Here is a 21,721-nt window from a genome sequence, read left to right on the forward strand (position 1 = left end):
CGTTTATCTTGTAGAGGCAAGCTACAGTGGCCTCAAAATGACAGAAAAACGCAAAGACGGGAATCTAGTGGGCTGAATATATTAACCTTGAGTTTGCGTGGGGACCCCCAAATCCCCCAACCCGGTAGCACAACAACCTGTGCAGAATGGGATAACCCGAGTTCGTTTGATACCCAACCAAACCGCTTTTTTATCTCTGAATTATATATAAGCCGCCTGGGGGCTCAGTTCTTATTGTGGCAGTCGTATAGTACTAGCGATGGTGTCTAAAGCGTTAAAGGTTATCATTAAACCGTTCTGTTCTAAACGTTTTGAAGAAACTCTCTCTCTCTCTCTCTCTCTCTCTCTCTCTCTCTCTCTCTCTCTCTCTCTCTCTCTCTCTCTCTCTCTCTCTGTTAAACTTGCCGATCGTATCAGCCTAGCAAGTTTGGGAGCGATCGAATGAGAAGTGAGTCTAGCGCTGTGTTGTAAATTTGTTGCATCTGACTTTCAGTTGTACTATTTTTTCCTCCTTTTTTTTTTCTTTTTTGGGCGATGCCCAAGTTCCTTCAGTCGCCACCCCCTGAAGAAGTAACCCTGTAGCCCAAAATAAAGCTTATTAGTATTACAAGCCTTCGGTAGTACTAACAAAATTTGAAATATTCTTATTGGATGTAAACGCATGGTGCCCTGTTGTGAAGCACTGAAAAGGAAGTGTCAGAATGGATTCTGATCTTTTCAAGAAGAGAAATAAAGCGGTTATAAAAATAGCAGAAGAAATGAATCAGTGTAATAACACCCATTTCACCATTTTGGAGAACAAAAACCAGTTTTGGGCCAAGAAAAAAAGTTCATGTTGTTAGCCTAAGCGTTTTGGTGAAATTTTGCAATGATTGCAAGTGCCTTCTGTTGCAAGCAAACTACAGCATATAGCCATTTTGAATTCACGTCTATGACTAGCAATCCAAAACACTTCGTTTTTCTTAGCCTGACGACAACAAAATTTTCAAGCAAAAATAAACTACAAACTCTAATAGTGCCAAGATGATAATACTGCAGAACAAATTAGATATTTAGTAAGACTGTCGCCAACAAGAAGAACAAGACAAGTATCTAGAGAACGACAAAATATCATGAAAACAAGAACACAATTGGCCAGGAAATGGAACACGTAAAAATCACGATAACATCAAGAATAACTTCCATTTGTGATATCATCGTTCGCACGCCAACCTTGTTCACGTGTTAAGGCCTTCATGGGACTTTCATCTATATATATATATATATATATATATATATATATATATATATATATATATATATATATATATATATATATATAAAATATATATATATATATATATATATATATATATATATATATATATATATATATATATATGGTGGTGTTGAATTAGCATTTTGCCCGATTAAATAAAGGTTTACATCCTTGTTTTGCAGTTTTTTAGGCTGTAAACATACACACGTCGGTAAAGCATCTATCTATGCATCAGAAGATTACGAACACACACACACACATGCACACGTATGCAAACGAAATGGAAAATTCGTAACTTACAAAAATACTAAGTATATAAAAACGGGGAAGAGTGAAAAACATTTTGTTGCGTTCAACTGAATTGGTGATAATAACAATAGTGTATAAGCCTTTATTATTATTAATATTATCCAGGCTACATTTCTGTAGTGTTAAAAGCAAAATGCTACAAGTACCCAGTGTGGAGAAAGATATAGAGCAATGAAGAATGAGCCATATAAGAGAAATGAAGAAAAATAAATGAAACGACACAATTACAACTATGAAACGAGACTCATTGGAGCCTTCTCAAAGAAAATACATTCGCTAGGCCTAGGCGAACGTAAGCTCTCTAGAGAGTGCTCTTATTTAAAAATACGTTTTCTCACAGGAATCATTACTGCAAATGGACAAATGTAATTATATGATAACAATTGCAGTGTCTAATGTTCCTTCATAATGTCACATCGTTGTATCTTCCATTCTGTCATTCGCAACATTTATAAAGCCACGATTTAAGCTTTAAAATGGCACTCGACAATAATTTTCGTCACGGGATTTAAACATGCGCATCATTTGCAGAATTCAAAGTCACTGATCATTCCGTTATATTGCGCGTAAAATTGCACATTGCCATTGTCCAATTGCTGTTATCGTATCGTTTTTATTTTATCATTTTTTTGTATTACGAAAACACTCCGTCACAATGACTGTCATTTATTATTTCTCAGTTTATCACAGTTTTGCTACGTTATGATACAATACGGTTATATGAGGACTGAAATACCATCTTTTTATTTATTTTTTTTTTAGGCCACTGGTACTAACATCCAAACGCCATCATGTCGCCCAACCCCGACGAAGCAAACAACTGAAAATGAAGAGAGTTAGGCTTATGAGGAAACAGAAGCAAAAACAGAACTCCAAAGCTTGGGAGTAAATGGAAAAAAAAGGACAACCATGCATCCGTGTTATGTGTATTAATATGAATGTGCAGAAAAAGCCAGGAATAATGAATTGCTTATGTTCATTACATTCATTTGAGTATCTCTACATACGCCTAGCAAGGAATGCAACAGGAGTTAAATTAAAAGGTATAACCACGTTTCATTCCTGACAATGTACTAAATGAACTTTCAGCATTAAATAGCTTTATAGAGAGAGAGAGAGAGAGAGAGGAAACCAACTGTTATAAAAGCTAAAGCTAATCAGTTCTATTGTATATACAGTACGAACACTTGCTTACATCAGCAAAGGATACGGGGGACCGCGATGTTTTGACGTGTGTTATTAATTCTGCCCACGTTTCAGGTCTAGTTTCAAACCTCTCTCTCTCTCTCTCTCTCTCTCTCTCTCTCTCTCTCTCTCTCTCTCTCTCTCTCTCTCTCTCGTTAAACGTTATACAAAGTACAATCTCTCTTTCCGGTTTTATGTTATTTTTCGCCTTCTTTAAAATTTAGTACTACCAACACAAAAGGACGCAGACATGGTTATAGGACTAGCAAACCTCAGTGGTTAGAAATTTGTAATGGAACTCGAGATTCTGATATGACTGGTCAAGGGTAACAGCAAGGCCTGAGAGAAGAATGCGAAGACAGCATCGATTGATTTTTACGAATTTTCCTACAGTGAACTGATATGTTTAACGTCCAAAATCGACATACTATAAACTAGTAACGACCATAAAGATGATGATGATGAAAACCAAGGAGAAAAAAAAAGTTCGAAAAAACTACCCCGTAGAACTTGGCTGTCTTGATTTTACAAGGTCGAACGCGTGGTACACATGGTTCACATCACTTATATATGGTTTTCAGTCCATATTCTTACGCACTGGCTTAATTATACACGTGTAAGCGCATATACATCAACTTCTCGCACACCTGTAGACATAACCAACAGTACGTATAAAAGTATAATTTACCCCTCTTGCACATATACATACAAACGCTTTTAATTTACATATAGGCTATACTCTTAACTGATATACAATCTTACTCACGTGTATAGCTTCATATACCTATGCTAATTACAAATGCATGTGTAATCCAGCTTCTTACACATAATCGTATACTCCTGTGTATGCCTTCTTATGTGTGTGTGTGTGCGCGCACACACACACATGTGTAAGTAGTTGTACATCTGTGTGCACAACTTAGTGTGCGCGTTAGCATTTTTCATATAATCGCAGTGCCACAATAAATTAATAAGTATATTAAATTCGCCCGAGTAAGCACATTCTTAAAGATAATTCATTGTGTGGCTTTCGTGGAGTGGGTTAATAAAATTACGTTTATGGATGTAGTTTTTCCACATTTTGTATTACATGAACAAATACGTAGCCTAATTCTTAGCTAACGCCATCAACATCTCGTATGCGTGTGAGCCTATGCACGTAATTCCCCCTTACCTACGACATAAATCTACATGAGATTTTTATTATAGTACGATGGCGACTCTTTTCTTGATCTGCTGTAGTACCTTCGTCCACAATGGCCTCGGGAAACAGATAAAAGAAAAGGTGAATCCCAAATATGTATATACTGGCTACATATGGTCGGGCATGTAATACACTTTTCGTTTGGCTCGCCATAGCAGACAAAAGGTATGCAAAAGGTTATTTTTGTGCATTTCACCTACCTGTCGTTGGTCTATGAATATATACGTTTCCTAGGAACACCGAGATGATATTGTAGGCCTATGCTTATATTTACTTTCAATTGGCAGGGTGTACGGTAATGTTCTTTCGCTTATCTTGCTTCGCTTTAGCAATGTGGCGCTCGCACGAATGAATGAATCTCTCTCTCTCTCTCTCTCTCTCATCAGAAAAGGTGTAGTCTTTATTACTTTATACCACATGAAAGTTTAAGAAGAAGCCTGTTCGGAAAAGAATCCAGTTTCTTTCTCATTGTGACTTTTTGTGGTAACATCATTGACATTCACCCGGGAACGGACAGAATAAAACAAAGAAAATGAAACGCGCTTGTTTCCTGAGCGGGTTTCTGTTACACCTGTTCAGTATACCGTTCGTTTTCCTCAGTTTTGCACCTAGACTTTTCTTTGGATGCCTTGTTATAGTGCGCAGTGCAATCAACACTGAAATGGCGAGAAAATGCATCTAAAGAGAAGCGCGCAGTGTATGACGCCTTTTAGTAACATTCATGATACCTCGCATATTTGGTGACGTCCATCCTGTATTTCCATAACAATCTTTCACCAGCGATCACTGTCTGTCTTTCATATATACCTGGCAAAGCACGTGACTCACAAGTTATTAATGGAGGGTTGCCTCACTGGAGTACAGTTCGTTCCTCCTCAGAATTAATTAATGACCGATACCAGTGTTGAGCTGCCACCTGAGTGAATGAACAGGCAGAAACGTAACAAATAATTACAGACTATTCTAATGTTAGTGGATCTATTTCAGATAAGATCTATAAGTTAGCACAACTGCAGCTGTTGTTGTTGAATCATAGTAGTATGGCGTCGCAAGGGGCGTGAGCTTACCCCCACAAAAAAACAAAAGACACTGCTGCGTCTTTGTGAAAAAATCTTTGAATATAGATTCCGTACATGGTTTCATATGTTGTTTTAGTGCCTTTATTTAAGCACATATATATTTGTAGGTGCATAAACTGTTTAATAACAGTAGATGTGCAGCGATATGTAACGAGTTGGATGAACAATAAGCAGAAATGCTTTCAAAAGGAGTTAGTCTGCGTCCAGCCGAGACCGGACGAGCACGACCATGGGTGTGGCTGTCAACCCCTAGTGTAAATGGCGTTCTTACACCCAACGTTTTATTTCTAACGCCTACCTTTTAATCCAACAAACACGAAGAAGTGATAGTGCTTATGGAAATCAGATTTAATGAAATATCACGGTGGTGAATTGTGAATTAGTGAAAAGTTTGTATGTGTCGTAGGGGGGAGCGTTGAAGTCTCCGTGTGCCGAATACGTTATCTTGATGGCCTCCTCCCCCTTCAGGATGTGGTGCATCAACGCCATTATTATTTTCGGGTTCTTCTCTTTGCCCTGTGTATCCCAGGACCTGGGGCGGCCCAAGGACGACCCCAGGGGGATAGCGTACGGACAAGATCAGAGTTGGAGGAACGTGATAGGGAATAGAGTCCGGTTACGAGACAAATACAATCATCCGTAAGTTATAGGCCTATTTTTTTATTTTTTAAAACTTTATATTGTTCTTTAACGGTAACTAATACCATAATTTCCTTCAATTAATTAAAATTTAAATCTTCATGAGGAATAATGATAATGTTTTTATGATAAAGTTTACCTTAGGTAGTTTGTGCTTTGACGAAAAGGGAAAGTACCGAGCTAGGCCTAGGGAAAATCTATAGGTCAGTGCATAATGTTGTTAGGCGTAAGCGAAGTGGCCTATAAATAGCCATTACCATTGCGTTTATGAACGGGCCCATTCAAACGTATGCCCAAATGGATGATACGGCATATGCTATAATGCCTAAATAGTCCCAGATCCAGTTTGCTTACAAAGTTATTTAGGCCATGATTCAAACAGGCAGCCGTACCTAGGCCTATGAGACTAGTCAAGAAAGCTAACTTGAGACTAAGCTAAACATGGTGAGAAAACGTTTTGGAGTTTTTTTTTTTTTTTTTTGTCACAAATGACAATTTCAACCTTGCATAACACCACCAATTTTGAGGAGGGTTAGGAGGTCTTACTTTTTAGGCCTGGAGCCCATTCTGGTGAAGGGCATAACAAGGCCTATTTAATAAAGGCGTTAAATTGAAATAAAATCCTTAGGGTGATGGGCAAGGCCTATTTAATAAAGGCGTGAAATTGAAATACAATCCATAGGGCGATGGAGAAATTGAACTAGGCCTAATTTAGCAGAAATGTTCAAGTTATCAAAGGCGTTAAATTGTAAAACAACTGGAAGAGATATTTTCACAGTGGAATAGATCTAAAGGCTAAATCTCTCCCCAATAGAAAAGAACTGTATATAATGCCCTTCAAACCGGGATGCAAGCAGCTTATAATAGTCTATAAGGGAACACGTCTCACATAGAATCGCAAGTAACAGGAGTAATCATTTATAGGAAGTGGTCGTGGGTATCTCAAAGAGAACTCTCGGCCTGTATCACCATTTGAATCAACTTACCATGTAAAACTAATGCTTAGACCCATGTAATTTTAACTAGTCTTTAGTGGTATATGTTAATAAAATTATGCTTAAAATAAAAAGTTTGGGTAACTTAGGAATGAAAGTTTGGCTAATTATTGACAGTAGGGCATCAGACATCAAGGTTAAACCACAGTGACTTGACTTAACCTGATTAAAGGCTAATACTATATCCTGTACCGTCTCTCTTGAATTAACCCAGTGATTTGGTATATCAAGTAATTTTTTTTTTAATTTGGTAACTTGTCCTTTGGTTGACTTAGAATTGGGTTGTTGCTACAAGTTATCTCACTTCTGTACAAAGCTTTTTAAATTCAAGAAGGATGTTTTTTGTAATGCTGTCTCTCTGTGTTTTGCTGAGTGACTTGGCACCTCAATATCCTGTATGTGAGTTGTGATGGTTAAAGGTTTTTTCTTTGGGTACAATTTGTTTTTAGTAAATTGCAATGACAATGGGTTGAATTTTTGGGAGATCATCCACCTCTCTTCATAAACAAAAGAGTGAGGATGGAGCCTTCATTGCTGCAGGATGGAAAGTAGTGCTAGAGTAAGTTCTTGTTGGAGTGATAAGAGACCTAGCCAAGCCTATACGATTGTCTGATCTGGGAATAACAGGCTGGTAAGAACGAGAGAAAATTGAGCTGTCAAGTAACCTCACGGCAGCTTTGACACCACTAAAAGGGGTAATTTATGTGGGAATGGTGCTAATAGGTAGTTAGTTTATTGACAAAATATACAATACATTATGAAAGTAACATAAATTTATGCAAAGTGCATTGTTTTAATTACGAAAACTTGAACGTATCTGGCATGACCTCTGATTAAGAGTATACAAAGGCTTTGTGCTCTCTGAAAGTTCTTAAAAGACCTGGTCCCTGTTTGCAGAGATGCAGCAAAATTCGCTAGGCCTGAACTCTTTAGAAAAACTAGTTCCTGACAGCCAGTTTAGGCTAAAATCTCTGTGACTGGAACTTAAACTGTCAGTGGTAATTCCACAGATCAGCCGGACGACTTCCCTGTCGTTTATTCTGTAAGGATCCTAACAGACCTAGCTCATTGGTTAGACGAGCAGAACCTGTAAGTATAAACTCCCCTGTCTTCTTACTCTAGCCCCATTTTTCTTTATGAATGACTTAAAGGAAGGTTGGGATGCCCATTTACAGGATTTGGTGATGCCAGGCTTATGTTCACAAGAAGAGAAACCCCTAGTGGCATTTTAAAGCCACCTGTCCAACAAGGTGGCAGGTGTGGCATCAGACATTTCCACAATGAACAAAGGTAGCCAAAAAAAAATTGCAATATGCCAGTTGATGGTAGAGATTCTGTTGCAGGCAGAGGACCACATTTCCACCTGAAACCTCAGAATTGCTCCAGGGAAGTACAGTGTGGTAGCAGACAGGTTATGCCATGACTCCTCCCACTGAAAGAAATGCTCATTCAGTCGTAAACAATAGGTTTTAGTAAAGTTTTTTTAAACAAAGTTTATTTTTATCACATAATTTGCCCTTCTGATTTCACAGAGTATGTAGGGTGGTCAGACTACACTTGGAATGACATTGTTTGGAACAGAAATGTATTAAAAGAGAGGGAGAGAGATTTACTTTTTTGAATGCTTTTGGAAAAGGAGTTGGCACCAGAAGGCAGTAGGCTTATATACGGTAGTGATGAATTAGAGCAAGAAACATAAAGTGTTTACAAAATTATAAATTTTTTTTTTTACCAAGGTAATGCCTGTATTAGCCTATAGCTACTTTTTTTTTATATAATTTCTATACTTTGTTGTACTTCATGTTTTCTTATTTACAATTTTTTTTTCAAATTTATGGTATTGATTTCTTTTCTTTACTGGGTTGAGTTCTGATTCTGTTTCTTATGGCCTCCATCTCCCTCTCGTATCTTTCCTTTGTTCTAAATAGACCTCTCCTGTCCTCTTCACAGACTGTCCTTAGGCAAAGCTTGAATGCTGATTTCATTATTTACAACTTCATCATTGTGATTTTACCACACACAATCTCTCTCTCTCTCTATCTTGTACTGCCTTTTGTGCCCTATTCCAGTGGTGCCAGTTTGTGCATCTTAGCTCGGTATTTTTTTTTTACATACTTTCTACTCCATGAATTTTTTTCACTTCATGGTCCATGTTTTCTTTCTTTTGATTACCTCTTATAATATTCTGTCACTATTATTTCACCGCATACCAGTTGTATAGTTGTCTTAGTTGGCATCTGTTCACGTCATAATAAAATTTCATCTACTGCACCCACATTATATATATATATATATATATATATATATATATATATATATATATATATATATATATATATATATATATATATATATATATATATATATATATATATATATGGCTAGCTTCTCTCTGGACTTATTACAAATTAAGTCAAAGGATCTTTAATTATTGAAAATTGTGCTAAAGGATCTTCAATTATTAGCCTTGACAGTTTCATCACTGCTTCTCCTTCAAGGGACGTCTTTGTTGCGCATTTCACTTTGTTGTGGGTCAATTTAAAGGCTGCTGTATGCATAGGCTCTTGCAGTTTCCTTTCCTCTTCGAATTCTCCAAGTTTATTACACTTACAAAAGAAGAGTAGCCCTCTAGTGCCCAGTTACCTTCACCATGATATAAAATTCATGTCACATCAATCGCCAACTGAAGCCCGGTAAGGATTGCTAATTTCAGGAACAGGTTTGGTTTAGGAATGTCCTCTCTTATCACAGTGCAGTTCGTGTATCACTGCCGGTATGACTTGAAGATGGGGAGAGTAGAATACAGAATTCTTGGTATGTTAGTCTTAATACTGTACAGTATATAGGCTAATAGAGGTAAAACCATTAGCTATTAGTCTTTATGAGGAAAACAGCTGGCTGGATGAAAATTTTTTTTCTAATTATAGCAAGATTTTAGTGAAAAATTTTTGTTGGAGTTTATTTTTGTGAAATTTTAAGAAAGCCCAACTACAGTATTGGAAATTTGATGGGTAAACATCCTTGTGTTTGGTTGAATAACTTTAGTAACTTTAAAATGTGATTTTAGCATTTTTTTCAATACTGTACATCCTTTATCCTTAAGGGAAACGTCATTGCAGAGAAATAACCTCTGTTGTTAGCAGATAATTTTATAACAAGTTATTGTAAACATTTAAAATGGAATTAATTATGTATTGATGGGTATTATATCCAGATAGGATTAAAATTGTTATTGCAACTTTGCAATATTTCATTGTAATATTTTATAAATCCTAAGTTCTCTTGGTTTCCGGAAAAGGAATCATTTTAGAAAAATTATAACCATTGTATTATCATTATTAGGTAGTGACTAGCATGACTGCCCTTAATTGAAAATTATTCACCTTTGGTCCTATTCTTCTGCTTCATAGGTCTTTTTGGGGAAGAGTGTTAGTGTTACTTGCAATAGCTTTTAGAGCTTTTGCTGAGAAGATTAATGTGTTAATTTTTAATTCTCTGTGGATGAGAATTTTTACTTATTAGTGAAGTTGTTACAATTCTCTAACCTGTAACATAAGAAGCTTGTAGATGAGGGAAGTGCCTGTTAGGGTTGCAGTGAAGAAACAATGAATAATAAAAACTCAGGACATGATTCTAATGTGTGATATTTGTAAAATCGTGGAATGTACATTTGTATGATGTTTGTAAAAAGTTATATCAATCTCGGGGGATTAAAAAGAGTTTTTACACCACAGTTATGAGACTTTCAAGTAAACCGTGATGTTAATTTTATCAAAATAGAATGATCAGGGTTAATCATCGTTATCAAGATTGTCTCTCGACACTTGGCTTCCTGAGGGGCCATTGTGAAATACTGCTACTTAGGTCTTTCCTGTGCTTTATGTAAACAAATCTCAAACTTCGTCCTCTGGTCTCATACCTCTCATTTAGGTAGGGCCCTGTCTCCAACCTTTGGGTGCCCATAGGAGCTTAGCTGTCACTATCACATATAGCCTATGTAATTCTTCTTTGAGTGGCACAAAGGACATGTTCAAGCATTTGCCATCTCCCCATCATCAGCATCTCATCTACATATGGAACTTACATACACATAATTCCTGAATCAACAAAATTATTTACACAACATTATTGTCATATCATGATTCATGTTTGTCTATAGTAATGTGGATTGTACTAGAGTAGTGCTTAATCTTTCATATGCAGTCGCAGTCCTTAGGATTGGCTATCCAAATCCTATTCAGTCCTCCCTTTGTTTGATTTATCCTCTTTTATTCTTTCACTAAATTTCAAACCCAAGGTTTAAAATCTGTTTTATCTTAGATTCGAATTAAGTTCCGTTTCTGTAGGTGTATGATACGTTGTATTAAGCTTTATCTATTAAATATGAATACTGTAGTCTTCAGTTAATGTAAGGCTTGTTTTATTTTAAAGGAAACTTTTATTTTATGGTAAATTGTAGTCCTGAAATTCTTTCTGTTTGTTGTGTTTTCAGGACGCACATGATCATTGCTTCACAAACTCTAAGACCAGGTTCGGTGTATAGAGTGGTTGTAAGCATCTTGTACCTCAGGCATCCTGTCGACGTACGAGCATCTTTACAGAAGGATGGAGTGGAAGTTGCTTCGGGAAGACAAGAGGTGATAGAGGGCTACCCAGAAACGTTGCTGTTACAGGTAAGTTTAATCTACTTAATACAAAAAATGTTCACTTTGTATGACAGATAAAACCCTTGCTCGGGTCTCCTGTTCAATGGTTGTCTCTCCCAGTCAGGGGCTAACTGGCCTGTTTTTATTTTGGTTGAATGGTTAGTATCTTGGTATTTGCTGGGTTTCTCATCTTTCCCCTTGTAAAAGGTTGCATAGGCTATCGAAATGTAAAATATACTTAATGAGGCTTTTAATCTTCAGGTGCCAAAAACTAGCGTTGATGGACACTACAGATTACGAGTCGAGGGCAACATCCCTGGGACAATTGGTGGCACTGTATTTATGAATGACACCAGACTTCATTTCTCAACTCGATTCCTGACCATTCTTATTCAGACCAATCGGCCCATATACACTGGAGATCAAGTTGGTAAGTGTAATTCTTTACCTAGGCTCGAAAGTTTACTTGTTGTAGGTTGCCTTGGTAACTCCATATTGTGATTTTGCCTGAAAAAATGAGTTCATATAAATATTTTTGTTAAAGAGGGTAATCGCTGGGCATTCATAGCAAGGTAGAAGAACGGCGAGAGAAAATTAAAGTGAATATGTCAAGAGTTAGGTTATGAAATAATTTTTAGCCCATACTTGATTTTATAATTTTTTGTTTCAGTTAAATTCCGTATTATTCTTCTAACTACCGAGCTGAAGCCTTATGATGACCCAGTGGATGTTTACATTTTGGTAAGGAAGCAGCAAGTAAAAGCTGATTATTCTTTAAAGGTTGACTGATTCCAGAGAGAAAATCGGAATCCTGGAAAGTTTGTAGTATGTATGGAAATCAGCTGATTACAGAAGTAAGCTAATAGAAATTTTATAGGCTATTTGCTATCTTGTAACATTCTACAGAGGTTTGGGAAGTTTTATGTTGGAATTAAGTTGTCATAGAGTAAGTGAATAAACAGCCTTTTCCACTTTTACATTCATTAATGCATTTGGCTGCTGTTTAAGAACAAAGAGCTTTCCAAGAGTGGTCGGTAGATGTCGCTTATTTCATTATTCTTAAGCAAAATTGTGGTATGTAGTGGAATGCTGTACTTTGTGCTTCAGCAGTGCTAGAAGAAACTTGAAATTAAATAAAATGCTGACATTTTGTGGGTCTAGAAGCAAAGTTTGGAGATGTGTACTACTGTTTAGGATTGCGTAGTTTATAAAGTTTAGTCTTGAGTACATCTGATGAAATCCTTTTACTGTATGTTTAATGTCTGCTGTACAGTATTTGGAACGACAGTAAATGGTATATGCAGTACATATAATTGATAGTATAAAATGTAGAATGTAGTGAAATTTCCTCCTTGAGCGCAAGTAATAGTACGATCATTGTTATGAATATTCAGAGGCTTATGAATAGACTTGAGAATTTAAGTACCATACCCCCTTGTTACAAAAGTTAGGATTTAATTAAATTAGTGAAGGTAAATTTGAAAGACTTAAACAAGGAAACAACTTTGATATATGAGGTAATCTGAGATTGTGCTCTTGAAATTTTTAAAATACACTGTATTAGCCGCTTTCTGTTTTGTAACGGGGAAAGGTAATGCTTAAGAAGTTAATTTACATCTTTAATAATTTAGTCAGTTTATATTTCATTGGCACTCACCTTTATTGATGCTTTATATTTGATAATTTTGACCTCTTCCACTCAATAGGACCCAGATGGTTACGTCATGCGTCGCTGGCCTTCCCGTCCTACCAATGTTGGTGTGGTTTCCATGGAGTTCACTCTGCCATTCCTTCCAAAGGTTGGCTATTGGGCCATCAAGGCTCTAGTGAATGGTCAAGAAGAAATTCATCCAATCAAGGTTGAAAAATGGTACACTCCACGATTTGAAGTAAGTTGTGCAACATATGATTTTAGCTACTTTACAAAGTTATGTAGCCTGTTCTACATCATAATATTGTACAATGAATTAACATTTAGTGCCACTGTATTTAGCCTTCAGAAGTTGCAACTTCATTATTGATATGATGCAGAGAAATTATTGTGGTTTGTCATCACACAAAGGATCCAACTGTGCTGTGAATTTGATGTAGCTTATCAAGATGGAAATAATCAGTGCTAGGTACCCAGAAAAGATATTTGATGCATTTTCCATAAGTTTGAATTGCTTTTATCGTGATGAATTTAGTTGTGAAAAATAGTGCATACCTTTGTCAGAAAATATTAATTCATGATTTGTAAATGAATTACTAGTGAAAACAGTGATATTTGTCAAGTATGAGGATGACATAATTGAGTTTTCAGTGAATACAATTTTGTTTTTATTTATTTAGTTTTAGAATGGTGGTTGTTATTTAAAATTGTAGTAACTGTCATCTTAGATGGCTTTCTTTTATGTAATATTTATGTCATAAAACTTGTGCTGCTGATCACATTTCAGGAAAGGTGGTAATGCATTTGAGGTATACTGCCAGTATTGTTGTTCCTAAGATGTTGTTAATTATGATTGCAAGTTGCAGATTTAAGTAAGCAAGTGGGTAGAGTATAGAGTGAAAATTTTTATCTATAATAATACCATGTAATAATATGTTCTGAATTTGAAAGATATTTGTTTCATGCTTAAATTAATTTATTTTATGTAGGTAAAAGTATTCATGCCCAAGTACTTTTTGGAGACGGATGAAGCAATTACTGGAACAGCGGGAGGAGAATTTGGCAATGATAAGGGAGCGTATGGAAATGCTACAATCAAGCTCTTCGTCAAGAATGACAGACTGCGTACCTGGACCTATGTTATGGAAGAAGTTGTCGATCCCGTAAGTGCTTCAAATAACCATTTAGTTCATCTGATATCTTGACAACTTGTTTTAGAAATTATCATCCACTGAGATTATTGTTGTGCTTGTGGTGGTGCTTTCTCTTCTTCACTGGTGACACGAGGATAGCCTTCTTCATCTATCGCAGCCCATTGAACAGATATCTCTGCATTGTCCTTTCCAGAACGGAATCTGAAGCATCTATTTGTTGCTTTGTTAGGCAAGAGAACTTCCTGGCGTAAGTGGGCCTCAGGGACATTTGTTTTCCTATATCCACTCATTTGGCTTACAGGGACTACCTTTGCTTCGTCTGCTCATGGAAGCTATTCAGGTTCAGGGTGCTTTTGTTTTTGTCCGGCCATCATACTCCAAGTTTATTTGAGGATTCTGGCACCAGTATTAGTATGGTACACAGGAATGAGATTGATGCAAAGTTAAGGATGTTTCTGGACAATGGTTGGTGAAATCATCAATATCTTTATATTATCTAGCTGTGTCATCACCTATGGTTGCATGTAGGTACAGTAGAAGCTGTGTTTGTAGACAAAGGATAGGATCCAGAGATTGTCGTCACTGTTGAAGTTCCTGCTCACCAAATCCTCCCACCGAGGTACGGTAATCTTTGATCGAATATCTCATCTTTCTGGAAAAGTTAGTGCATTCCAGATGGCTCAGGCTGTGGTCCTTGCCGTTACATTTAATCAGATCCTGGTCAGCAAATACTCTGTTGGGCAATTCTGGTAGCAGTTTTGGCTGATGTCCAAACCCTCTGAATTGGAGTACCCTTGTTCCATCCCTATCTGGGTTTTTAATGAAACAAATCCTAATTTCATTTGGCTTATCTGGAACTTTGGATGTATAAAATTCAAATTAGCTAGCTTCCACTATTTTTATCCTGTATACTTTAGTGCCTTTGTTCCATTAATTACTTCTTCAGAAAATTAACTTATCTTGGTTTTTTCAGATTCTGCTGTCAATATTTTTACCACTTAACATTTATTGTAACCGTGGCAAGAAAGAGATTTATTTTCGGATATATCGAATTTTCAAATTTGCCTGATTGATTTTATTTTGGTTTTGGTATCTACATGAAATTAAAGCAATGGTGGAATTTTATTACTACTATCTTGATATTGTTGGAAGTGTCAAAGAGTTAAAATCTTGTGCAGTATCACATAATTTTACTGAAATAGTGGATTTCTTATGAAAGGCTAGTAATTTGACAGAAAGTACATTATTTCTTTTGTCAACTATTAAATAGTTTTATGAATATCAAATAATGACTGAGAGAACTTTCCTTTTCAAGTTTGATGGAGAACATGAATTTAGTTTTCCAATGGATGAGATTGCTGAGCGAGTTCAAGATTTGGACGGTGCAGAAGTACGTATTGAAGCCGAGATCCAGGAGACCTTTATGATGCTGAATGAGAGTGGCTATTCTAAGGCAAAAATCATCAATTCCTCTGTGAATTGCCGCTTTATTGGGTCTCCGCCTTATATCTTTAAGCCTGGAATGCCATTTGAAGCATCTGTAAGTATATTACTTTCAAAGAATTGATATCTTGCGTAAGCAAGGCTGTGGAGGACATTTTAGAGTAATAGTGTACTGAAGTTTCATTTCTTGTCAAGTTTCTTTGTAGAATTCTTTTACATATTATAGGCTGTGTTTTAATAATTATTTTACTCTCTTGTTTTCAAGGTTGCTGTGTCTTATCATGATCTTCAGCCCTTGGATGTTGAGAAGATTCATTCCTCTAGCCTGACTGTGAAAGCAGATGCCATCTCCATCGCAGGAGCCAGATCCACAGTTCTGGAAGTAAAGGTATTTCATGGAAATCATCATTATTTGAACCTTTTGGTGGGAAACAGAGTGAGTTAAAAGACTTTTCGTCAATATCACCTGCACTTGCTTATGAGTGAGTTAAAAGACTTTTCGTCAATATCACCTGCACTTGCTTATGTTAGAAGGGGTATAGTGATTTACAATATTTTTAGATTGTTGCCAGATGACTTTCTTCTATCAATTAATTATTCATTGAATTAATGGTATCTGTATGTTTCATGTTATTTTTTCTTCCTAATTGTGAAGTTAGGGGATTTTCTTTCATCTTTTTTTTAGAATTTTTTTTTCATTACAAGCTTTGCAGACACCTTTCTACTTTAAAATGGTTGCCAAATTTTCATAGGAAGGGCAGCATGTAGGACTGTGTGCAGGATTATCTGCTTGGCGGTTCAGCATTTGCAGCTTCACTTATTCGTGGATTTTTCTGTGGAATTTATCTTGGAGTATTCATGGGAAAATCTCCAGATTTTTCACAGAAAACTCGCATATTCGTGGATTTTTTCATATTTTCGCTACTAAATGTTGTAGGAGGATAGTTTAAGGTGTATTTGGTGTTTGAACTATTAAAATAGGCAGTTATAAACATTTATAGAGGGGGTTCTCTGGTGTTTAAAGTATTAAAATAGGCAGTCACAAGCATTTTTAGAGGGGTCTCAAGTATTTGCAGATTTTTGGTATTTGTGGGTGTTTATGATCTCTATCCCCTGCGAACATGAGGGTCGACTGTATTTCATTGTCGCCTCTTTACCAGATTCCACGTGTCGATGCTGACGAGGAGGAGTTGAGCTTCCTTCAGAGTTCGTGGGATTACAACCGAAAAGCCCAAGAATATCAAAATAAGTACCCAGGTTATGAGTTGAAAGACTTTTCTTACAACTATGACTACGATTATGAAGCAGGAGCACGCTACTTGACAGAAAACCAATTGGTGGAACGGAAACTGGACCTGTTTCTTAGGAACCAGAGATTCCAGGTATTTTGTATTTTTGACTAGTAACATTCTGAGATCTTTATATAGAACTTCAAGAAGATTGCTTAACTATTCAAGTTTGTCCTATATTTTAGACTTTGGTAGTAGAGTTGTCCTGTATTTTAGACTTTGGTAGTAGAGTTGAAATTAAGTCGTATAATCTAAGTAAAATATATGTTAGTATCCATAAGATATTAATCCTGTATGTATCTTGTTAATATATACTGTATAAGATGAGGTTAAATGAGTAGAGATTTGAGGAAGATAAAGCATAAGAAAGATGTAAGTGACAGAATTTTACTGAGGCCCATTGTATCGTGGTGTTCGAGCCAGTGATAATATATAATGCATATTTCCATTAAGGTGCAGAGGTGACTGGGACTCCGGTGAAGTATAGATTTTTTATGAGTATATTCTTTAGATTGTTGAAAAGACTTTCCATCTTAGTCAATGTTGTTGTGCTTACCAGGGCTCTGTAAAATTTTGTTTAGCTAAGAAATGATAGAAGTAGGCCTTTGGGACAGTGAAGTTGAACCTTATGAGAGGTTAGAATTATGGCTCGGTTATGTCAAAAATAATCATTATAGCACTTATTCTTATCGCTAGGGTTATCGTGAGAAAGGAGTTTTTCATTTTACTGTGGATGTCCCGGACAAAACGGCATCGATAGTCCTCACGGCAAACTATGAAGATGATGAAGGTTCCATCGCTGCTGCGAGTGCAGAAGCCATTGCTCATTACTCACAGAAGGTAAGACTGAGTCACAATTAATTTTTCAAGTAAAAAGGCTGGAGAATCCCTGTGTACACTCTTGATTAGTGTCTATGATATTTCTGTTGTATATCAGTACAAAAATTTTTGTTTTTCAGGAACAATACATAGGTGTTGAAACCAGTAGTAAAGAAGTCAGCGTTGGAGAGTTTGTCGTTTTCCATGTCCGCTCCAATTTCAACATGGACTCCTTCAATTATCTGGTGAGGGGAAATTTTTCTTGCTAAGCATATTGTATGGCCTCCATTGTTTTAATTATGTAACTGACTATTCGTATTGTGGACAGAATTTGAGATAAGGTGATGCTGCAGTGGTTAATTGAATGCAAATGACAACTGGAAATTACATGACTGTCTCTCTCACTACTGTCATTTACTCTTCTTTTTCATTCATTGTAAGTTAGCAAAGACACATTAGAAGCTGGGAGACTACTAACCCAAAGGCTCAAAATGTTTGTGAAGAAAAGATCTGAGAAATAAAATGCCCTAATAATCACTTTTCCCTGTTCCAAGTTACCCTGCAATGCATCACCCCACAGAGACCCTGCACCAGCTTAGAAACCTCCCTCTCAAAACAAAACATATACCTACAAGCTGTTATTTATCTATCATTTTGCAACTAATTTTGTTAGTATAGTATTTCACACAGTACGACTAAACCTATTCAGTAATGCTATTCTGTATGCTCTTTGTTTGTACGTTTGAAGGGAATGAAATTTTACAGATTTTCTTGATAACAGTAAAAATTAAAATAAGGAAATTTAATATTGTTCTGCCAGCTAGCAATAGTTATTTAAAGAAATAATTCAAATATTACAGGGGCTTTGTACAGTCACTCAAAAATGTTTTGTAACATGTTCCAGAAGTTTTCATTCACATAGCAATAATTCATTCATTTTGTATATACAAGGAAATGTGCTTTTCTTATTCAGTTTTGGTTATTAATCATATGATTAACATATAAAAAAGAATTGTGAGTGAAAAATCCCTATTACAAAAAATAATGAAACATTTTGAAAATATGATGGTAGGGAAAAAAAAAAAAAAAAAAAGAGTGAAATCAAAAACTATAATTAGTCATCCATCCAATCCTTATGGGAGGAAATTCAGAGACTTTCTTCTTCATGGATAAATAACCCAATGGAAAAGTATAGGGAGAAAATCAGGCAACACCTATTGGGTACTTAGTGAGAGAGAGAGAGAATAAATGATTAAATAAAGGAATTATAATAATGATGAAGAGAGAAGTAGAGGAATTATAATAATGATGAAGAGAGAAATAAAGGAATCATAATAATGATATAAAGAAATAAAAACTGGTTTAAGGGAAATTATAGGCAATTTCTCTTGATGCACCATTTGTGTCTGTACTTGTTTCATGCACTTAAGACGGAGATGCCAGATAGTACCAGATATTGCTATTATAAACTGTTGTCCAAAAAGGTTTGAAGTTTGTTGCAATACTTTTGTGAGTGATTGTACCTTACTAATTTCATCAAGTATAGTAATACAGGCAGAGTAGTTATTTGATTTGATTGTTTTTTAATTGGGCAAAAACCAAAGGTTTCTCAATAGAGGTGTTTTTCCACACTTCATTTTGATTAGTGTCCAGAAATTTTCCTGTTGATTTTATAAGATATACATTTCATGCCCTAATTATTATATAGTTCTGTATTATTTCCCTTTAACTTACCCTAATGAATTTTATATTTTTAAGGAATTCATGTTTCTTACTTTTATTTCTTTAAAGATTATGGCTAAAGAAATGATTCTCTATGCTGGCAAAGAAGTGCTGGACAAAACCAGTCGAAGCAGTGTGAAAACTGTGTCAGTTCCTGTTAGTTCAGAGATGGCTCCAGCTTTCAAGGTTGTGGTTTATCATTTAACACAGAGTTATGAAATTATTGCGGATAGTCTTACCATGCCTGTGGATGGGATATCGTCGCACAAGGTGAGTACATCTATAAATTTTATTTAGTTTCATTACAACTCCAACTTTATTGCTGCTTTACATTTGTGTCCCAAATTTTTCTGTCGTCTTTTTGTGATACTTACTGATACTAGGCCCATAGCATTATGTCATCAATGGACATCTTTATTAGTTACATCCCATAGCTAACTGATGTGAGAGGCATGTTTCAGATTATTTTCACAGTAGTGATCATTATCAAATAATAATAACCTAATTTACAAACCCAGTCAGATTTTAAGAGACCACAATGAAACAAATCACCATCTTTATAAACGTTTTTGTCAACATTTCCCCTTTTGGGTTAGATGTAAAATGAATTCTCTCCACTATCTTCTGTCCTGTGCTTTTTCTGCCATAACTCCTAATAGATGTAGGTCTTCATCTTGGGCCTTCCCACAGTTCTTTGTCCTGCTGTTAAAATATCTACTGCTTTTTCGTCCAACTGTTCTTTATCCCTGTTCCTTTCCTTTTCAAACTGTCTCAGTCTTTGAGATCTCAGTCTTCTTTTTTTCTGTTTCTTGATGCCACATCTCATTACCAATTCCATATACACAGTATGATCTTCCCATCGCACACCTGCCCATTAGTCCTGACATTACATGTTCACACCTTTTCACAATCTCCTCCAAACCAAGTATGTATGTCATAAATGTCATTACTGTGCTGCAGATGAGTGTACCCCAAACTCGTCAAACAACTGTAAAAAGAAAGTTTAATTAATGGTTTTCTGAAGAATTATCTTAAGTAATCCATCAAAAGCTAACATTGCAGACGTAAAAGTGACCAGTAAAATTGCATTAAATCAGATTAAATAGCTATCACAAACAACTTGGGAGCTACACGAAGAACCCTGATGTTCTTTTCAAGGAACTACATTATGGATTGAATCCAAGCCTATTTAATATTAAGATACAATCTTAATTGTTTTTAAACACCCCAAATTGAAGTTCCCCTTTTAAGTCAATTCCAGTGTGACATTCATTGTCATTATAGCCTATGTTGATGGGTAATAAAATCTGTGTTACCAACATTGAAAGGTACAATGGTGTTAATGTTATGATGGAAGTATTACCACGCTCTTGAAAGCTATATGAGGACCTCTTGTTTCAGGTTTTGAAAAATAAAGTTTATTAGTCAAGACTTTTCATCGTTTAAATTTGGTGTTCTAGATGCTCAACGGCACTGTATTTCCTATGGGTGATTGGAATGCTATAAGGACATTTAAGAAATACAATTTGATTTTGTATCTTTTTCATGCAAGCTCATGGTTTTAATTGTTTTCCTGTTCAGGTTAAATTGGTTCTTAACCAGGATAAAGATCACAGTGTACGTTCAGTAGAAATGGGAACCTACAGCACTGCAGGAGCTTTCTATGGCATATCAGGTGTCCGTGAGTTCACCTACGCAATGCGAGGTGGTAATGAACTCTCTCATTCTTCTGTGTTGAATGCATTGCATAGCTTTGCCAATAGAACAAGGTGAGAATGTCGGAATTACTTTTGATTTAGTGCATTGTCCCTTTATTTAAAGATAACAACTGCTACTATTAAAAAGTCATCTTGGGTGTTAAATTGTGCTATGGTACAGTTGACAAAAAATGGTGGAAAGGAAGCTGCCTTCTGCAAAACACTAAATATTTTGATGGGTGCAAGAAAGGTGGTTCTAATGACATACTGAGACTTTTTTGTAGTTATTTAGAATTTGAAGATTGGTTTTTTTTTTTTTTGTGGATGGCTTGAAATCCAATGCAGGTATTAGATTTAGGTGTGCATTTCAAGGCCAGTATAGAAAAGACAAATTCCTTCATACTTGATATTTTCTGAAGTAAGCATTATTTTCTTTAAAGTAGAAATCAAAATATAGTGAGTAACTCCTGTATTTTGTGCTAATAAAAAAACTGTTCTTAAATAATAATAAAGGGAACAATTTGCAACTCGCCCCTTGATAGTTGATGCTGTTGGTGATTTGTCCAAGGTACTGACTGGTTTGCAAATACTAAGAAGATTGGTCTGTGGTGGATTAATTTTGCAAATGTTG

The 21,721-nt window shown here is 35.9% G+C and overlaps 1 protein-coding gene and 1 long non-coding RNA gene across 2 annotated transcripts in view; one reads left to right on the forward strand and one right to left on the reverse strand.

The window, feature by feature from the left end:
- The first annotated feature begins 4,512 nt into the window (after positions 1-4,512).
- LOC136852405 (CD109 antigen-like) overlaps positions 4,513-21,721 on the forward strand; it is a 37,256-nt gene continuing 20,047 nt past the window's right edge. The window contains exons 1-13 of the mRNA XM_067127019.1: positions 4,513-5,674; positions 11,162-11,342; positions 11,577-11,745; positions 11,986-12,056; positions 13,022-13,204; positions 13,956-14,129; positions 15,436-15,660; positions 15,829-15,951; positions 16,724-16,945; positions 17,549-17,692; positions 17,812-17,916; positions 19,463-19,663; positions 20,975-21,162. Coding sequence (XP_066983120.1) covers positions 5,484-5,674; positions 11,162-11,342; positions 11,577-11,745; positions 11,986-12,056; positions 13,022-13,204; positions 13,956-14,129; positions 15,436-15,660; positions 15,829-15,951; positions 16,724-16,945; positions 17,549-17,692; positions 17,812-17,916; positions 19,463-19,663; positions 20,975-21,162 — 2,177 coding nt within the window. The 5' untranslated portion in view covers positions 4,513-5,483. The remainder of the gene's footprint in view (positions 5,675-11,161; positions 11,343-11,576; positions 11,746-11,985; positions 12,057-13,021; positions 13,205-13,955; positions 14,130-15,435; positions 15,661-15,828; positions 15,952-16,723; positions 16,946-17,548; positions 17,693-17,811; positions 17,917-19,462; positions 19,664-20,974; positions 21,163-21,721) is intronic.
- LOC136852408 (uncharacterized) lies at positions 11,549-13,108 on the reverse strand. Its single transcript, XR_010857131.1, has 2 exons — positions 12,973-13,108; positions 11,549-11,822 (listed from the first exon to the last, which is right to left on the reverse strand). It is a non-coding gene; the product is annotated as an uncharacterized lncRNA (long non-coding RNA).

The sequence above is a fragment of the Macrobrachium rosenbergii genome, chromosome 25 (genome assembly GCF_040412425.1).
Source record: "Macrobrachium rosenbergii isolate ZJJX-2024 chromosome 25, ASM4041242v1, whole genome shotgun sequence".
In the NCBI taxonomy this organism is placed as follows: domain Eukaryota; kingdom Metazoa; phylum Arthropoda; class Malacostraca; order Decapoda; family Palaemonidae; genus Macrobrachium; species Macrobrachium rosenbergii.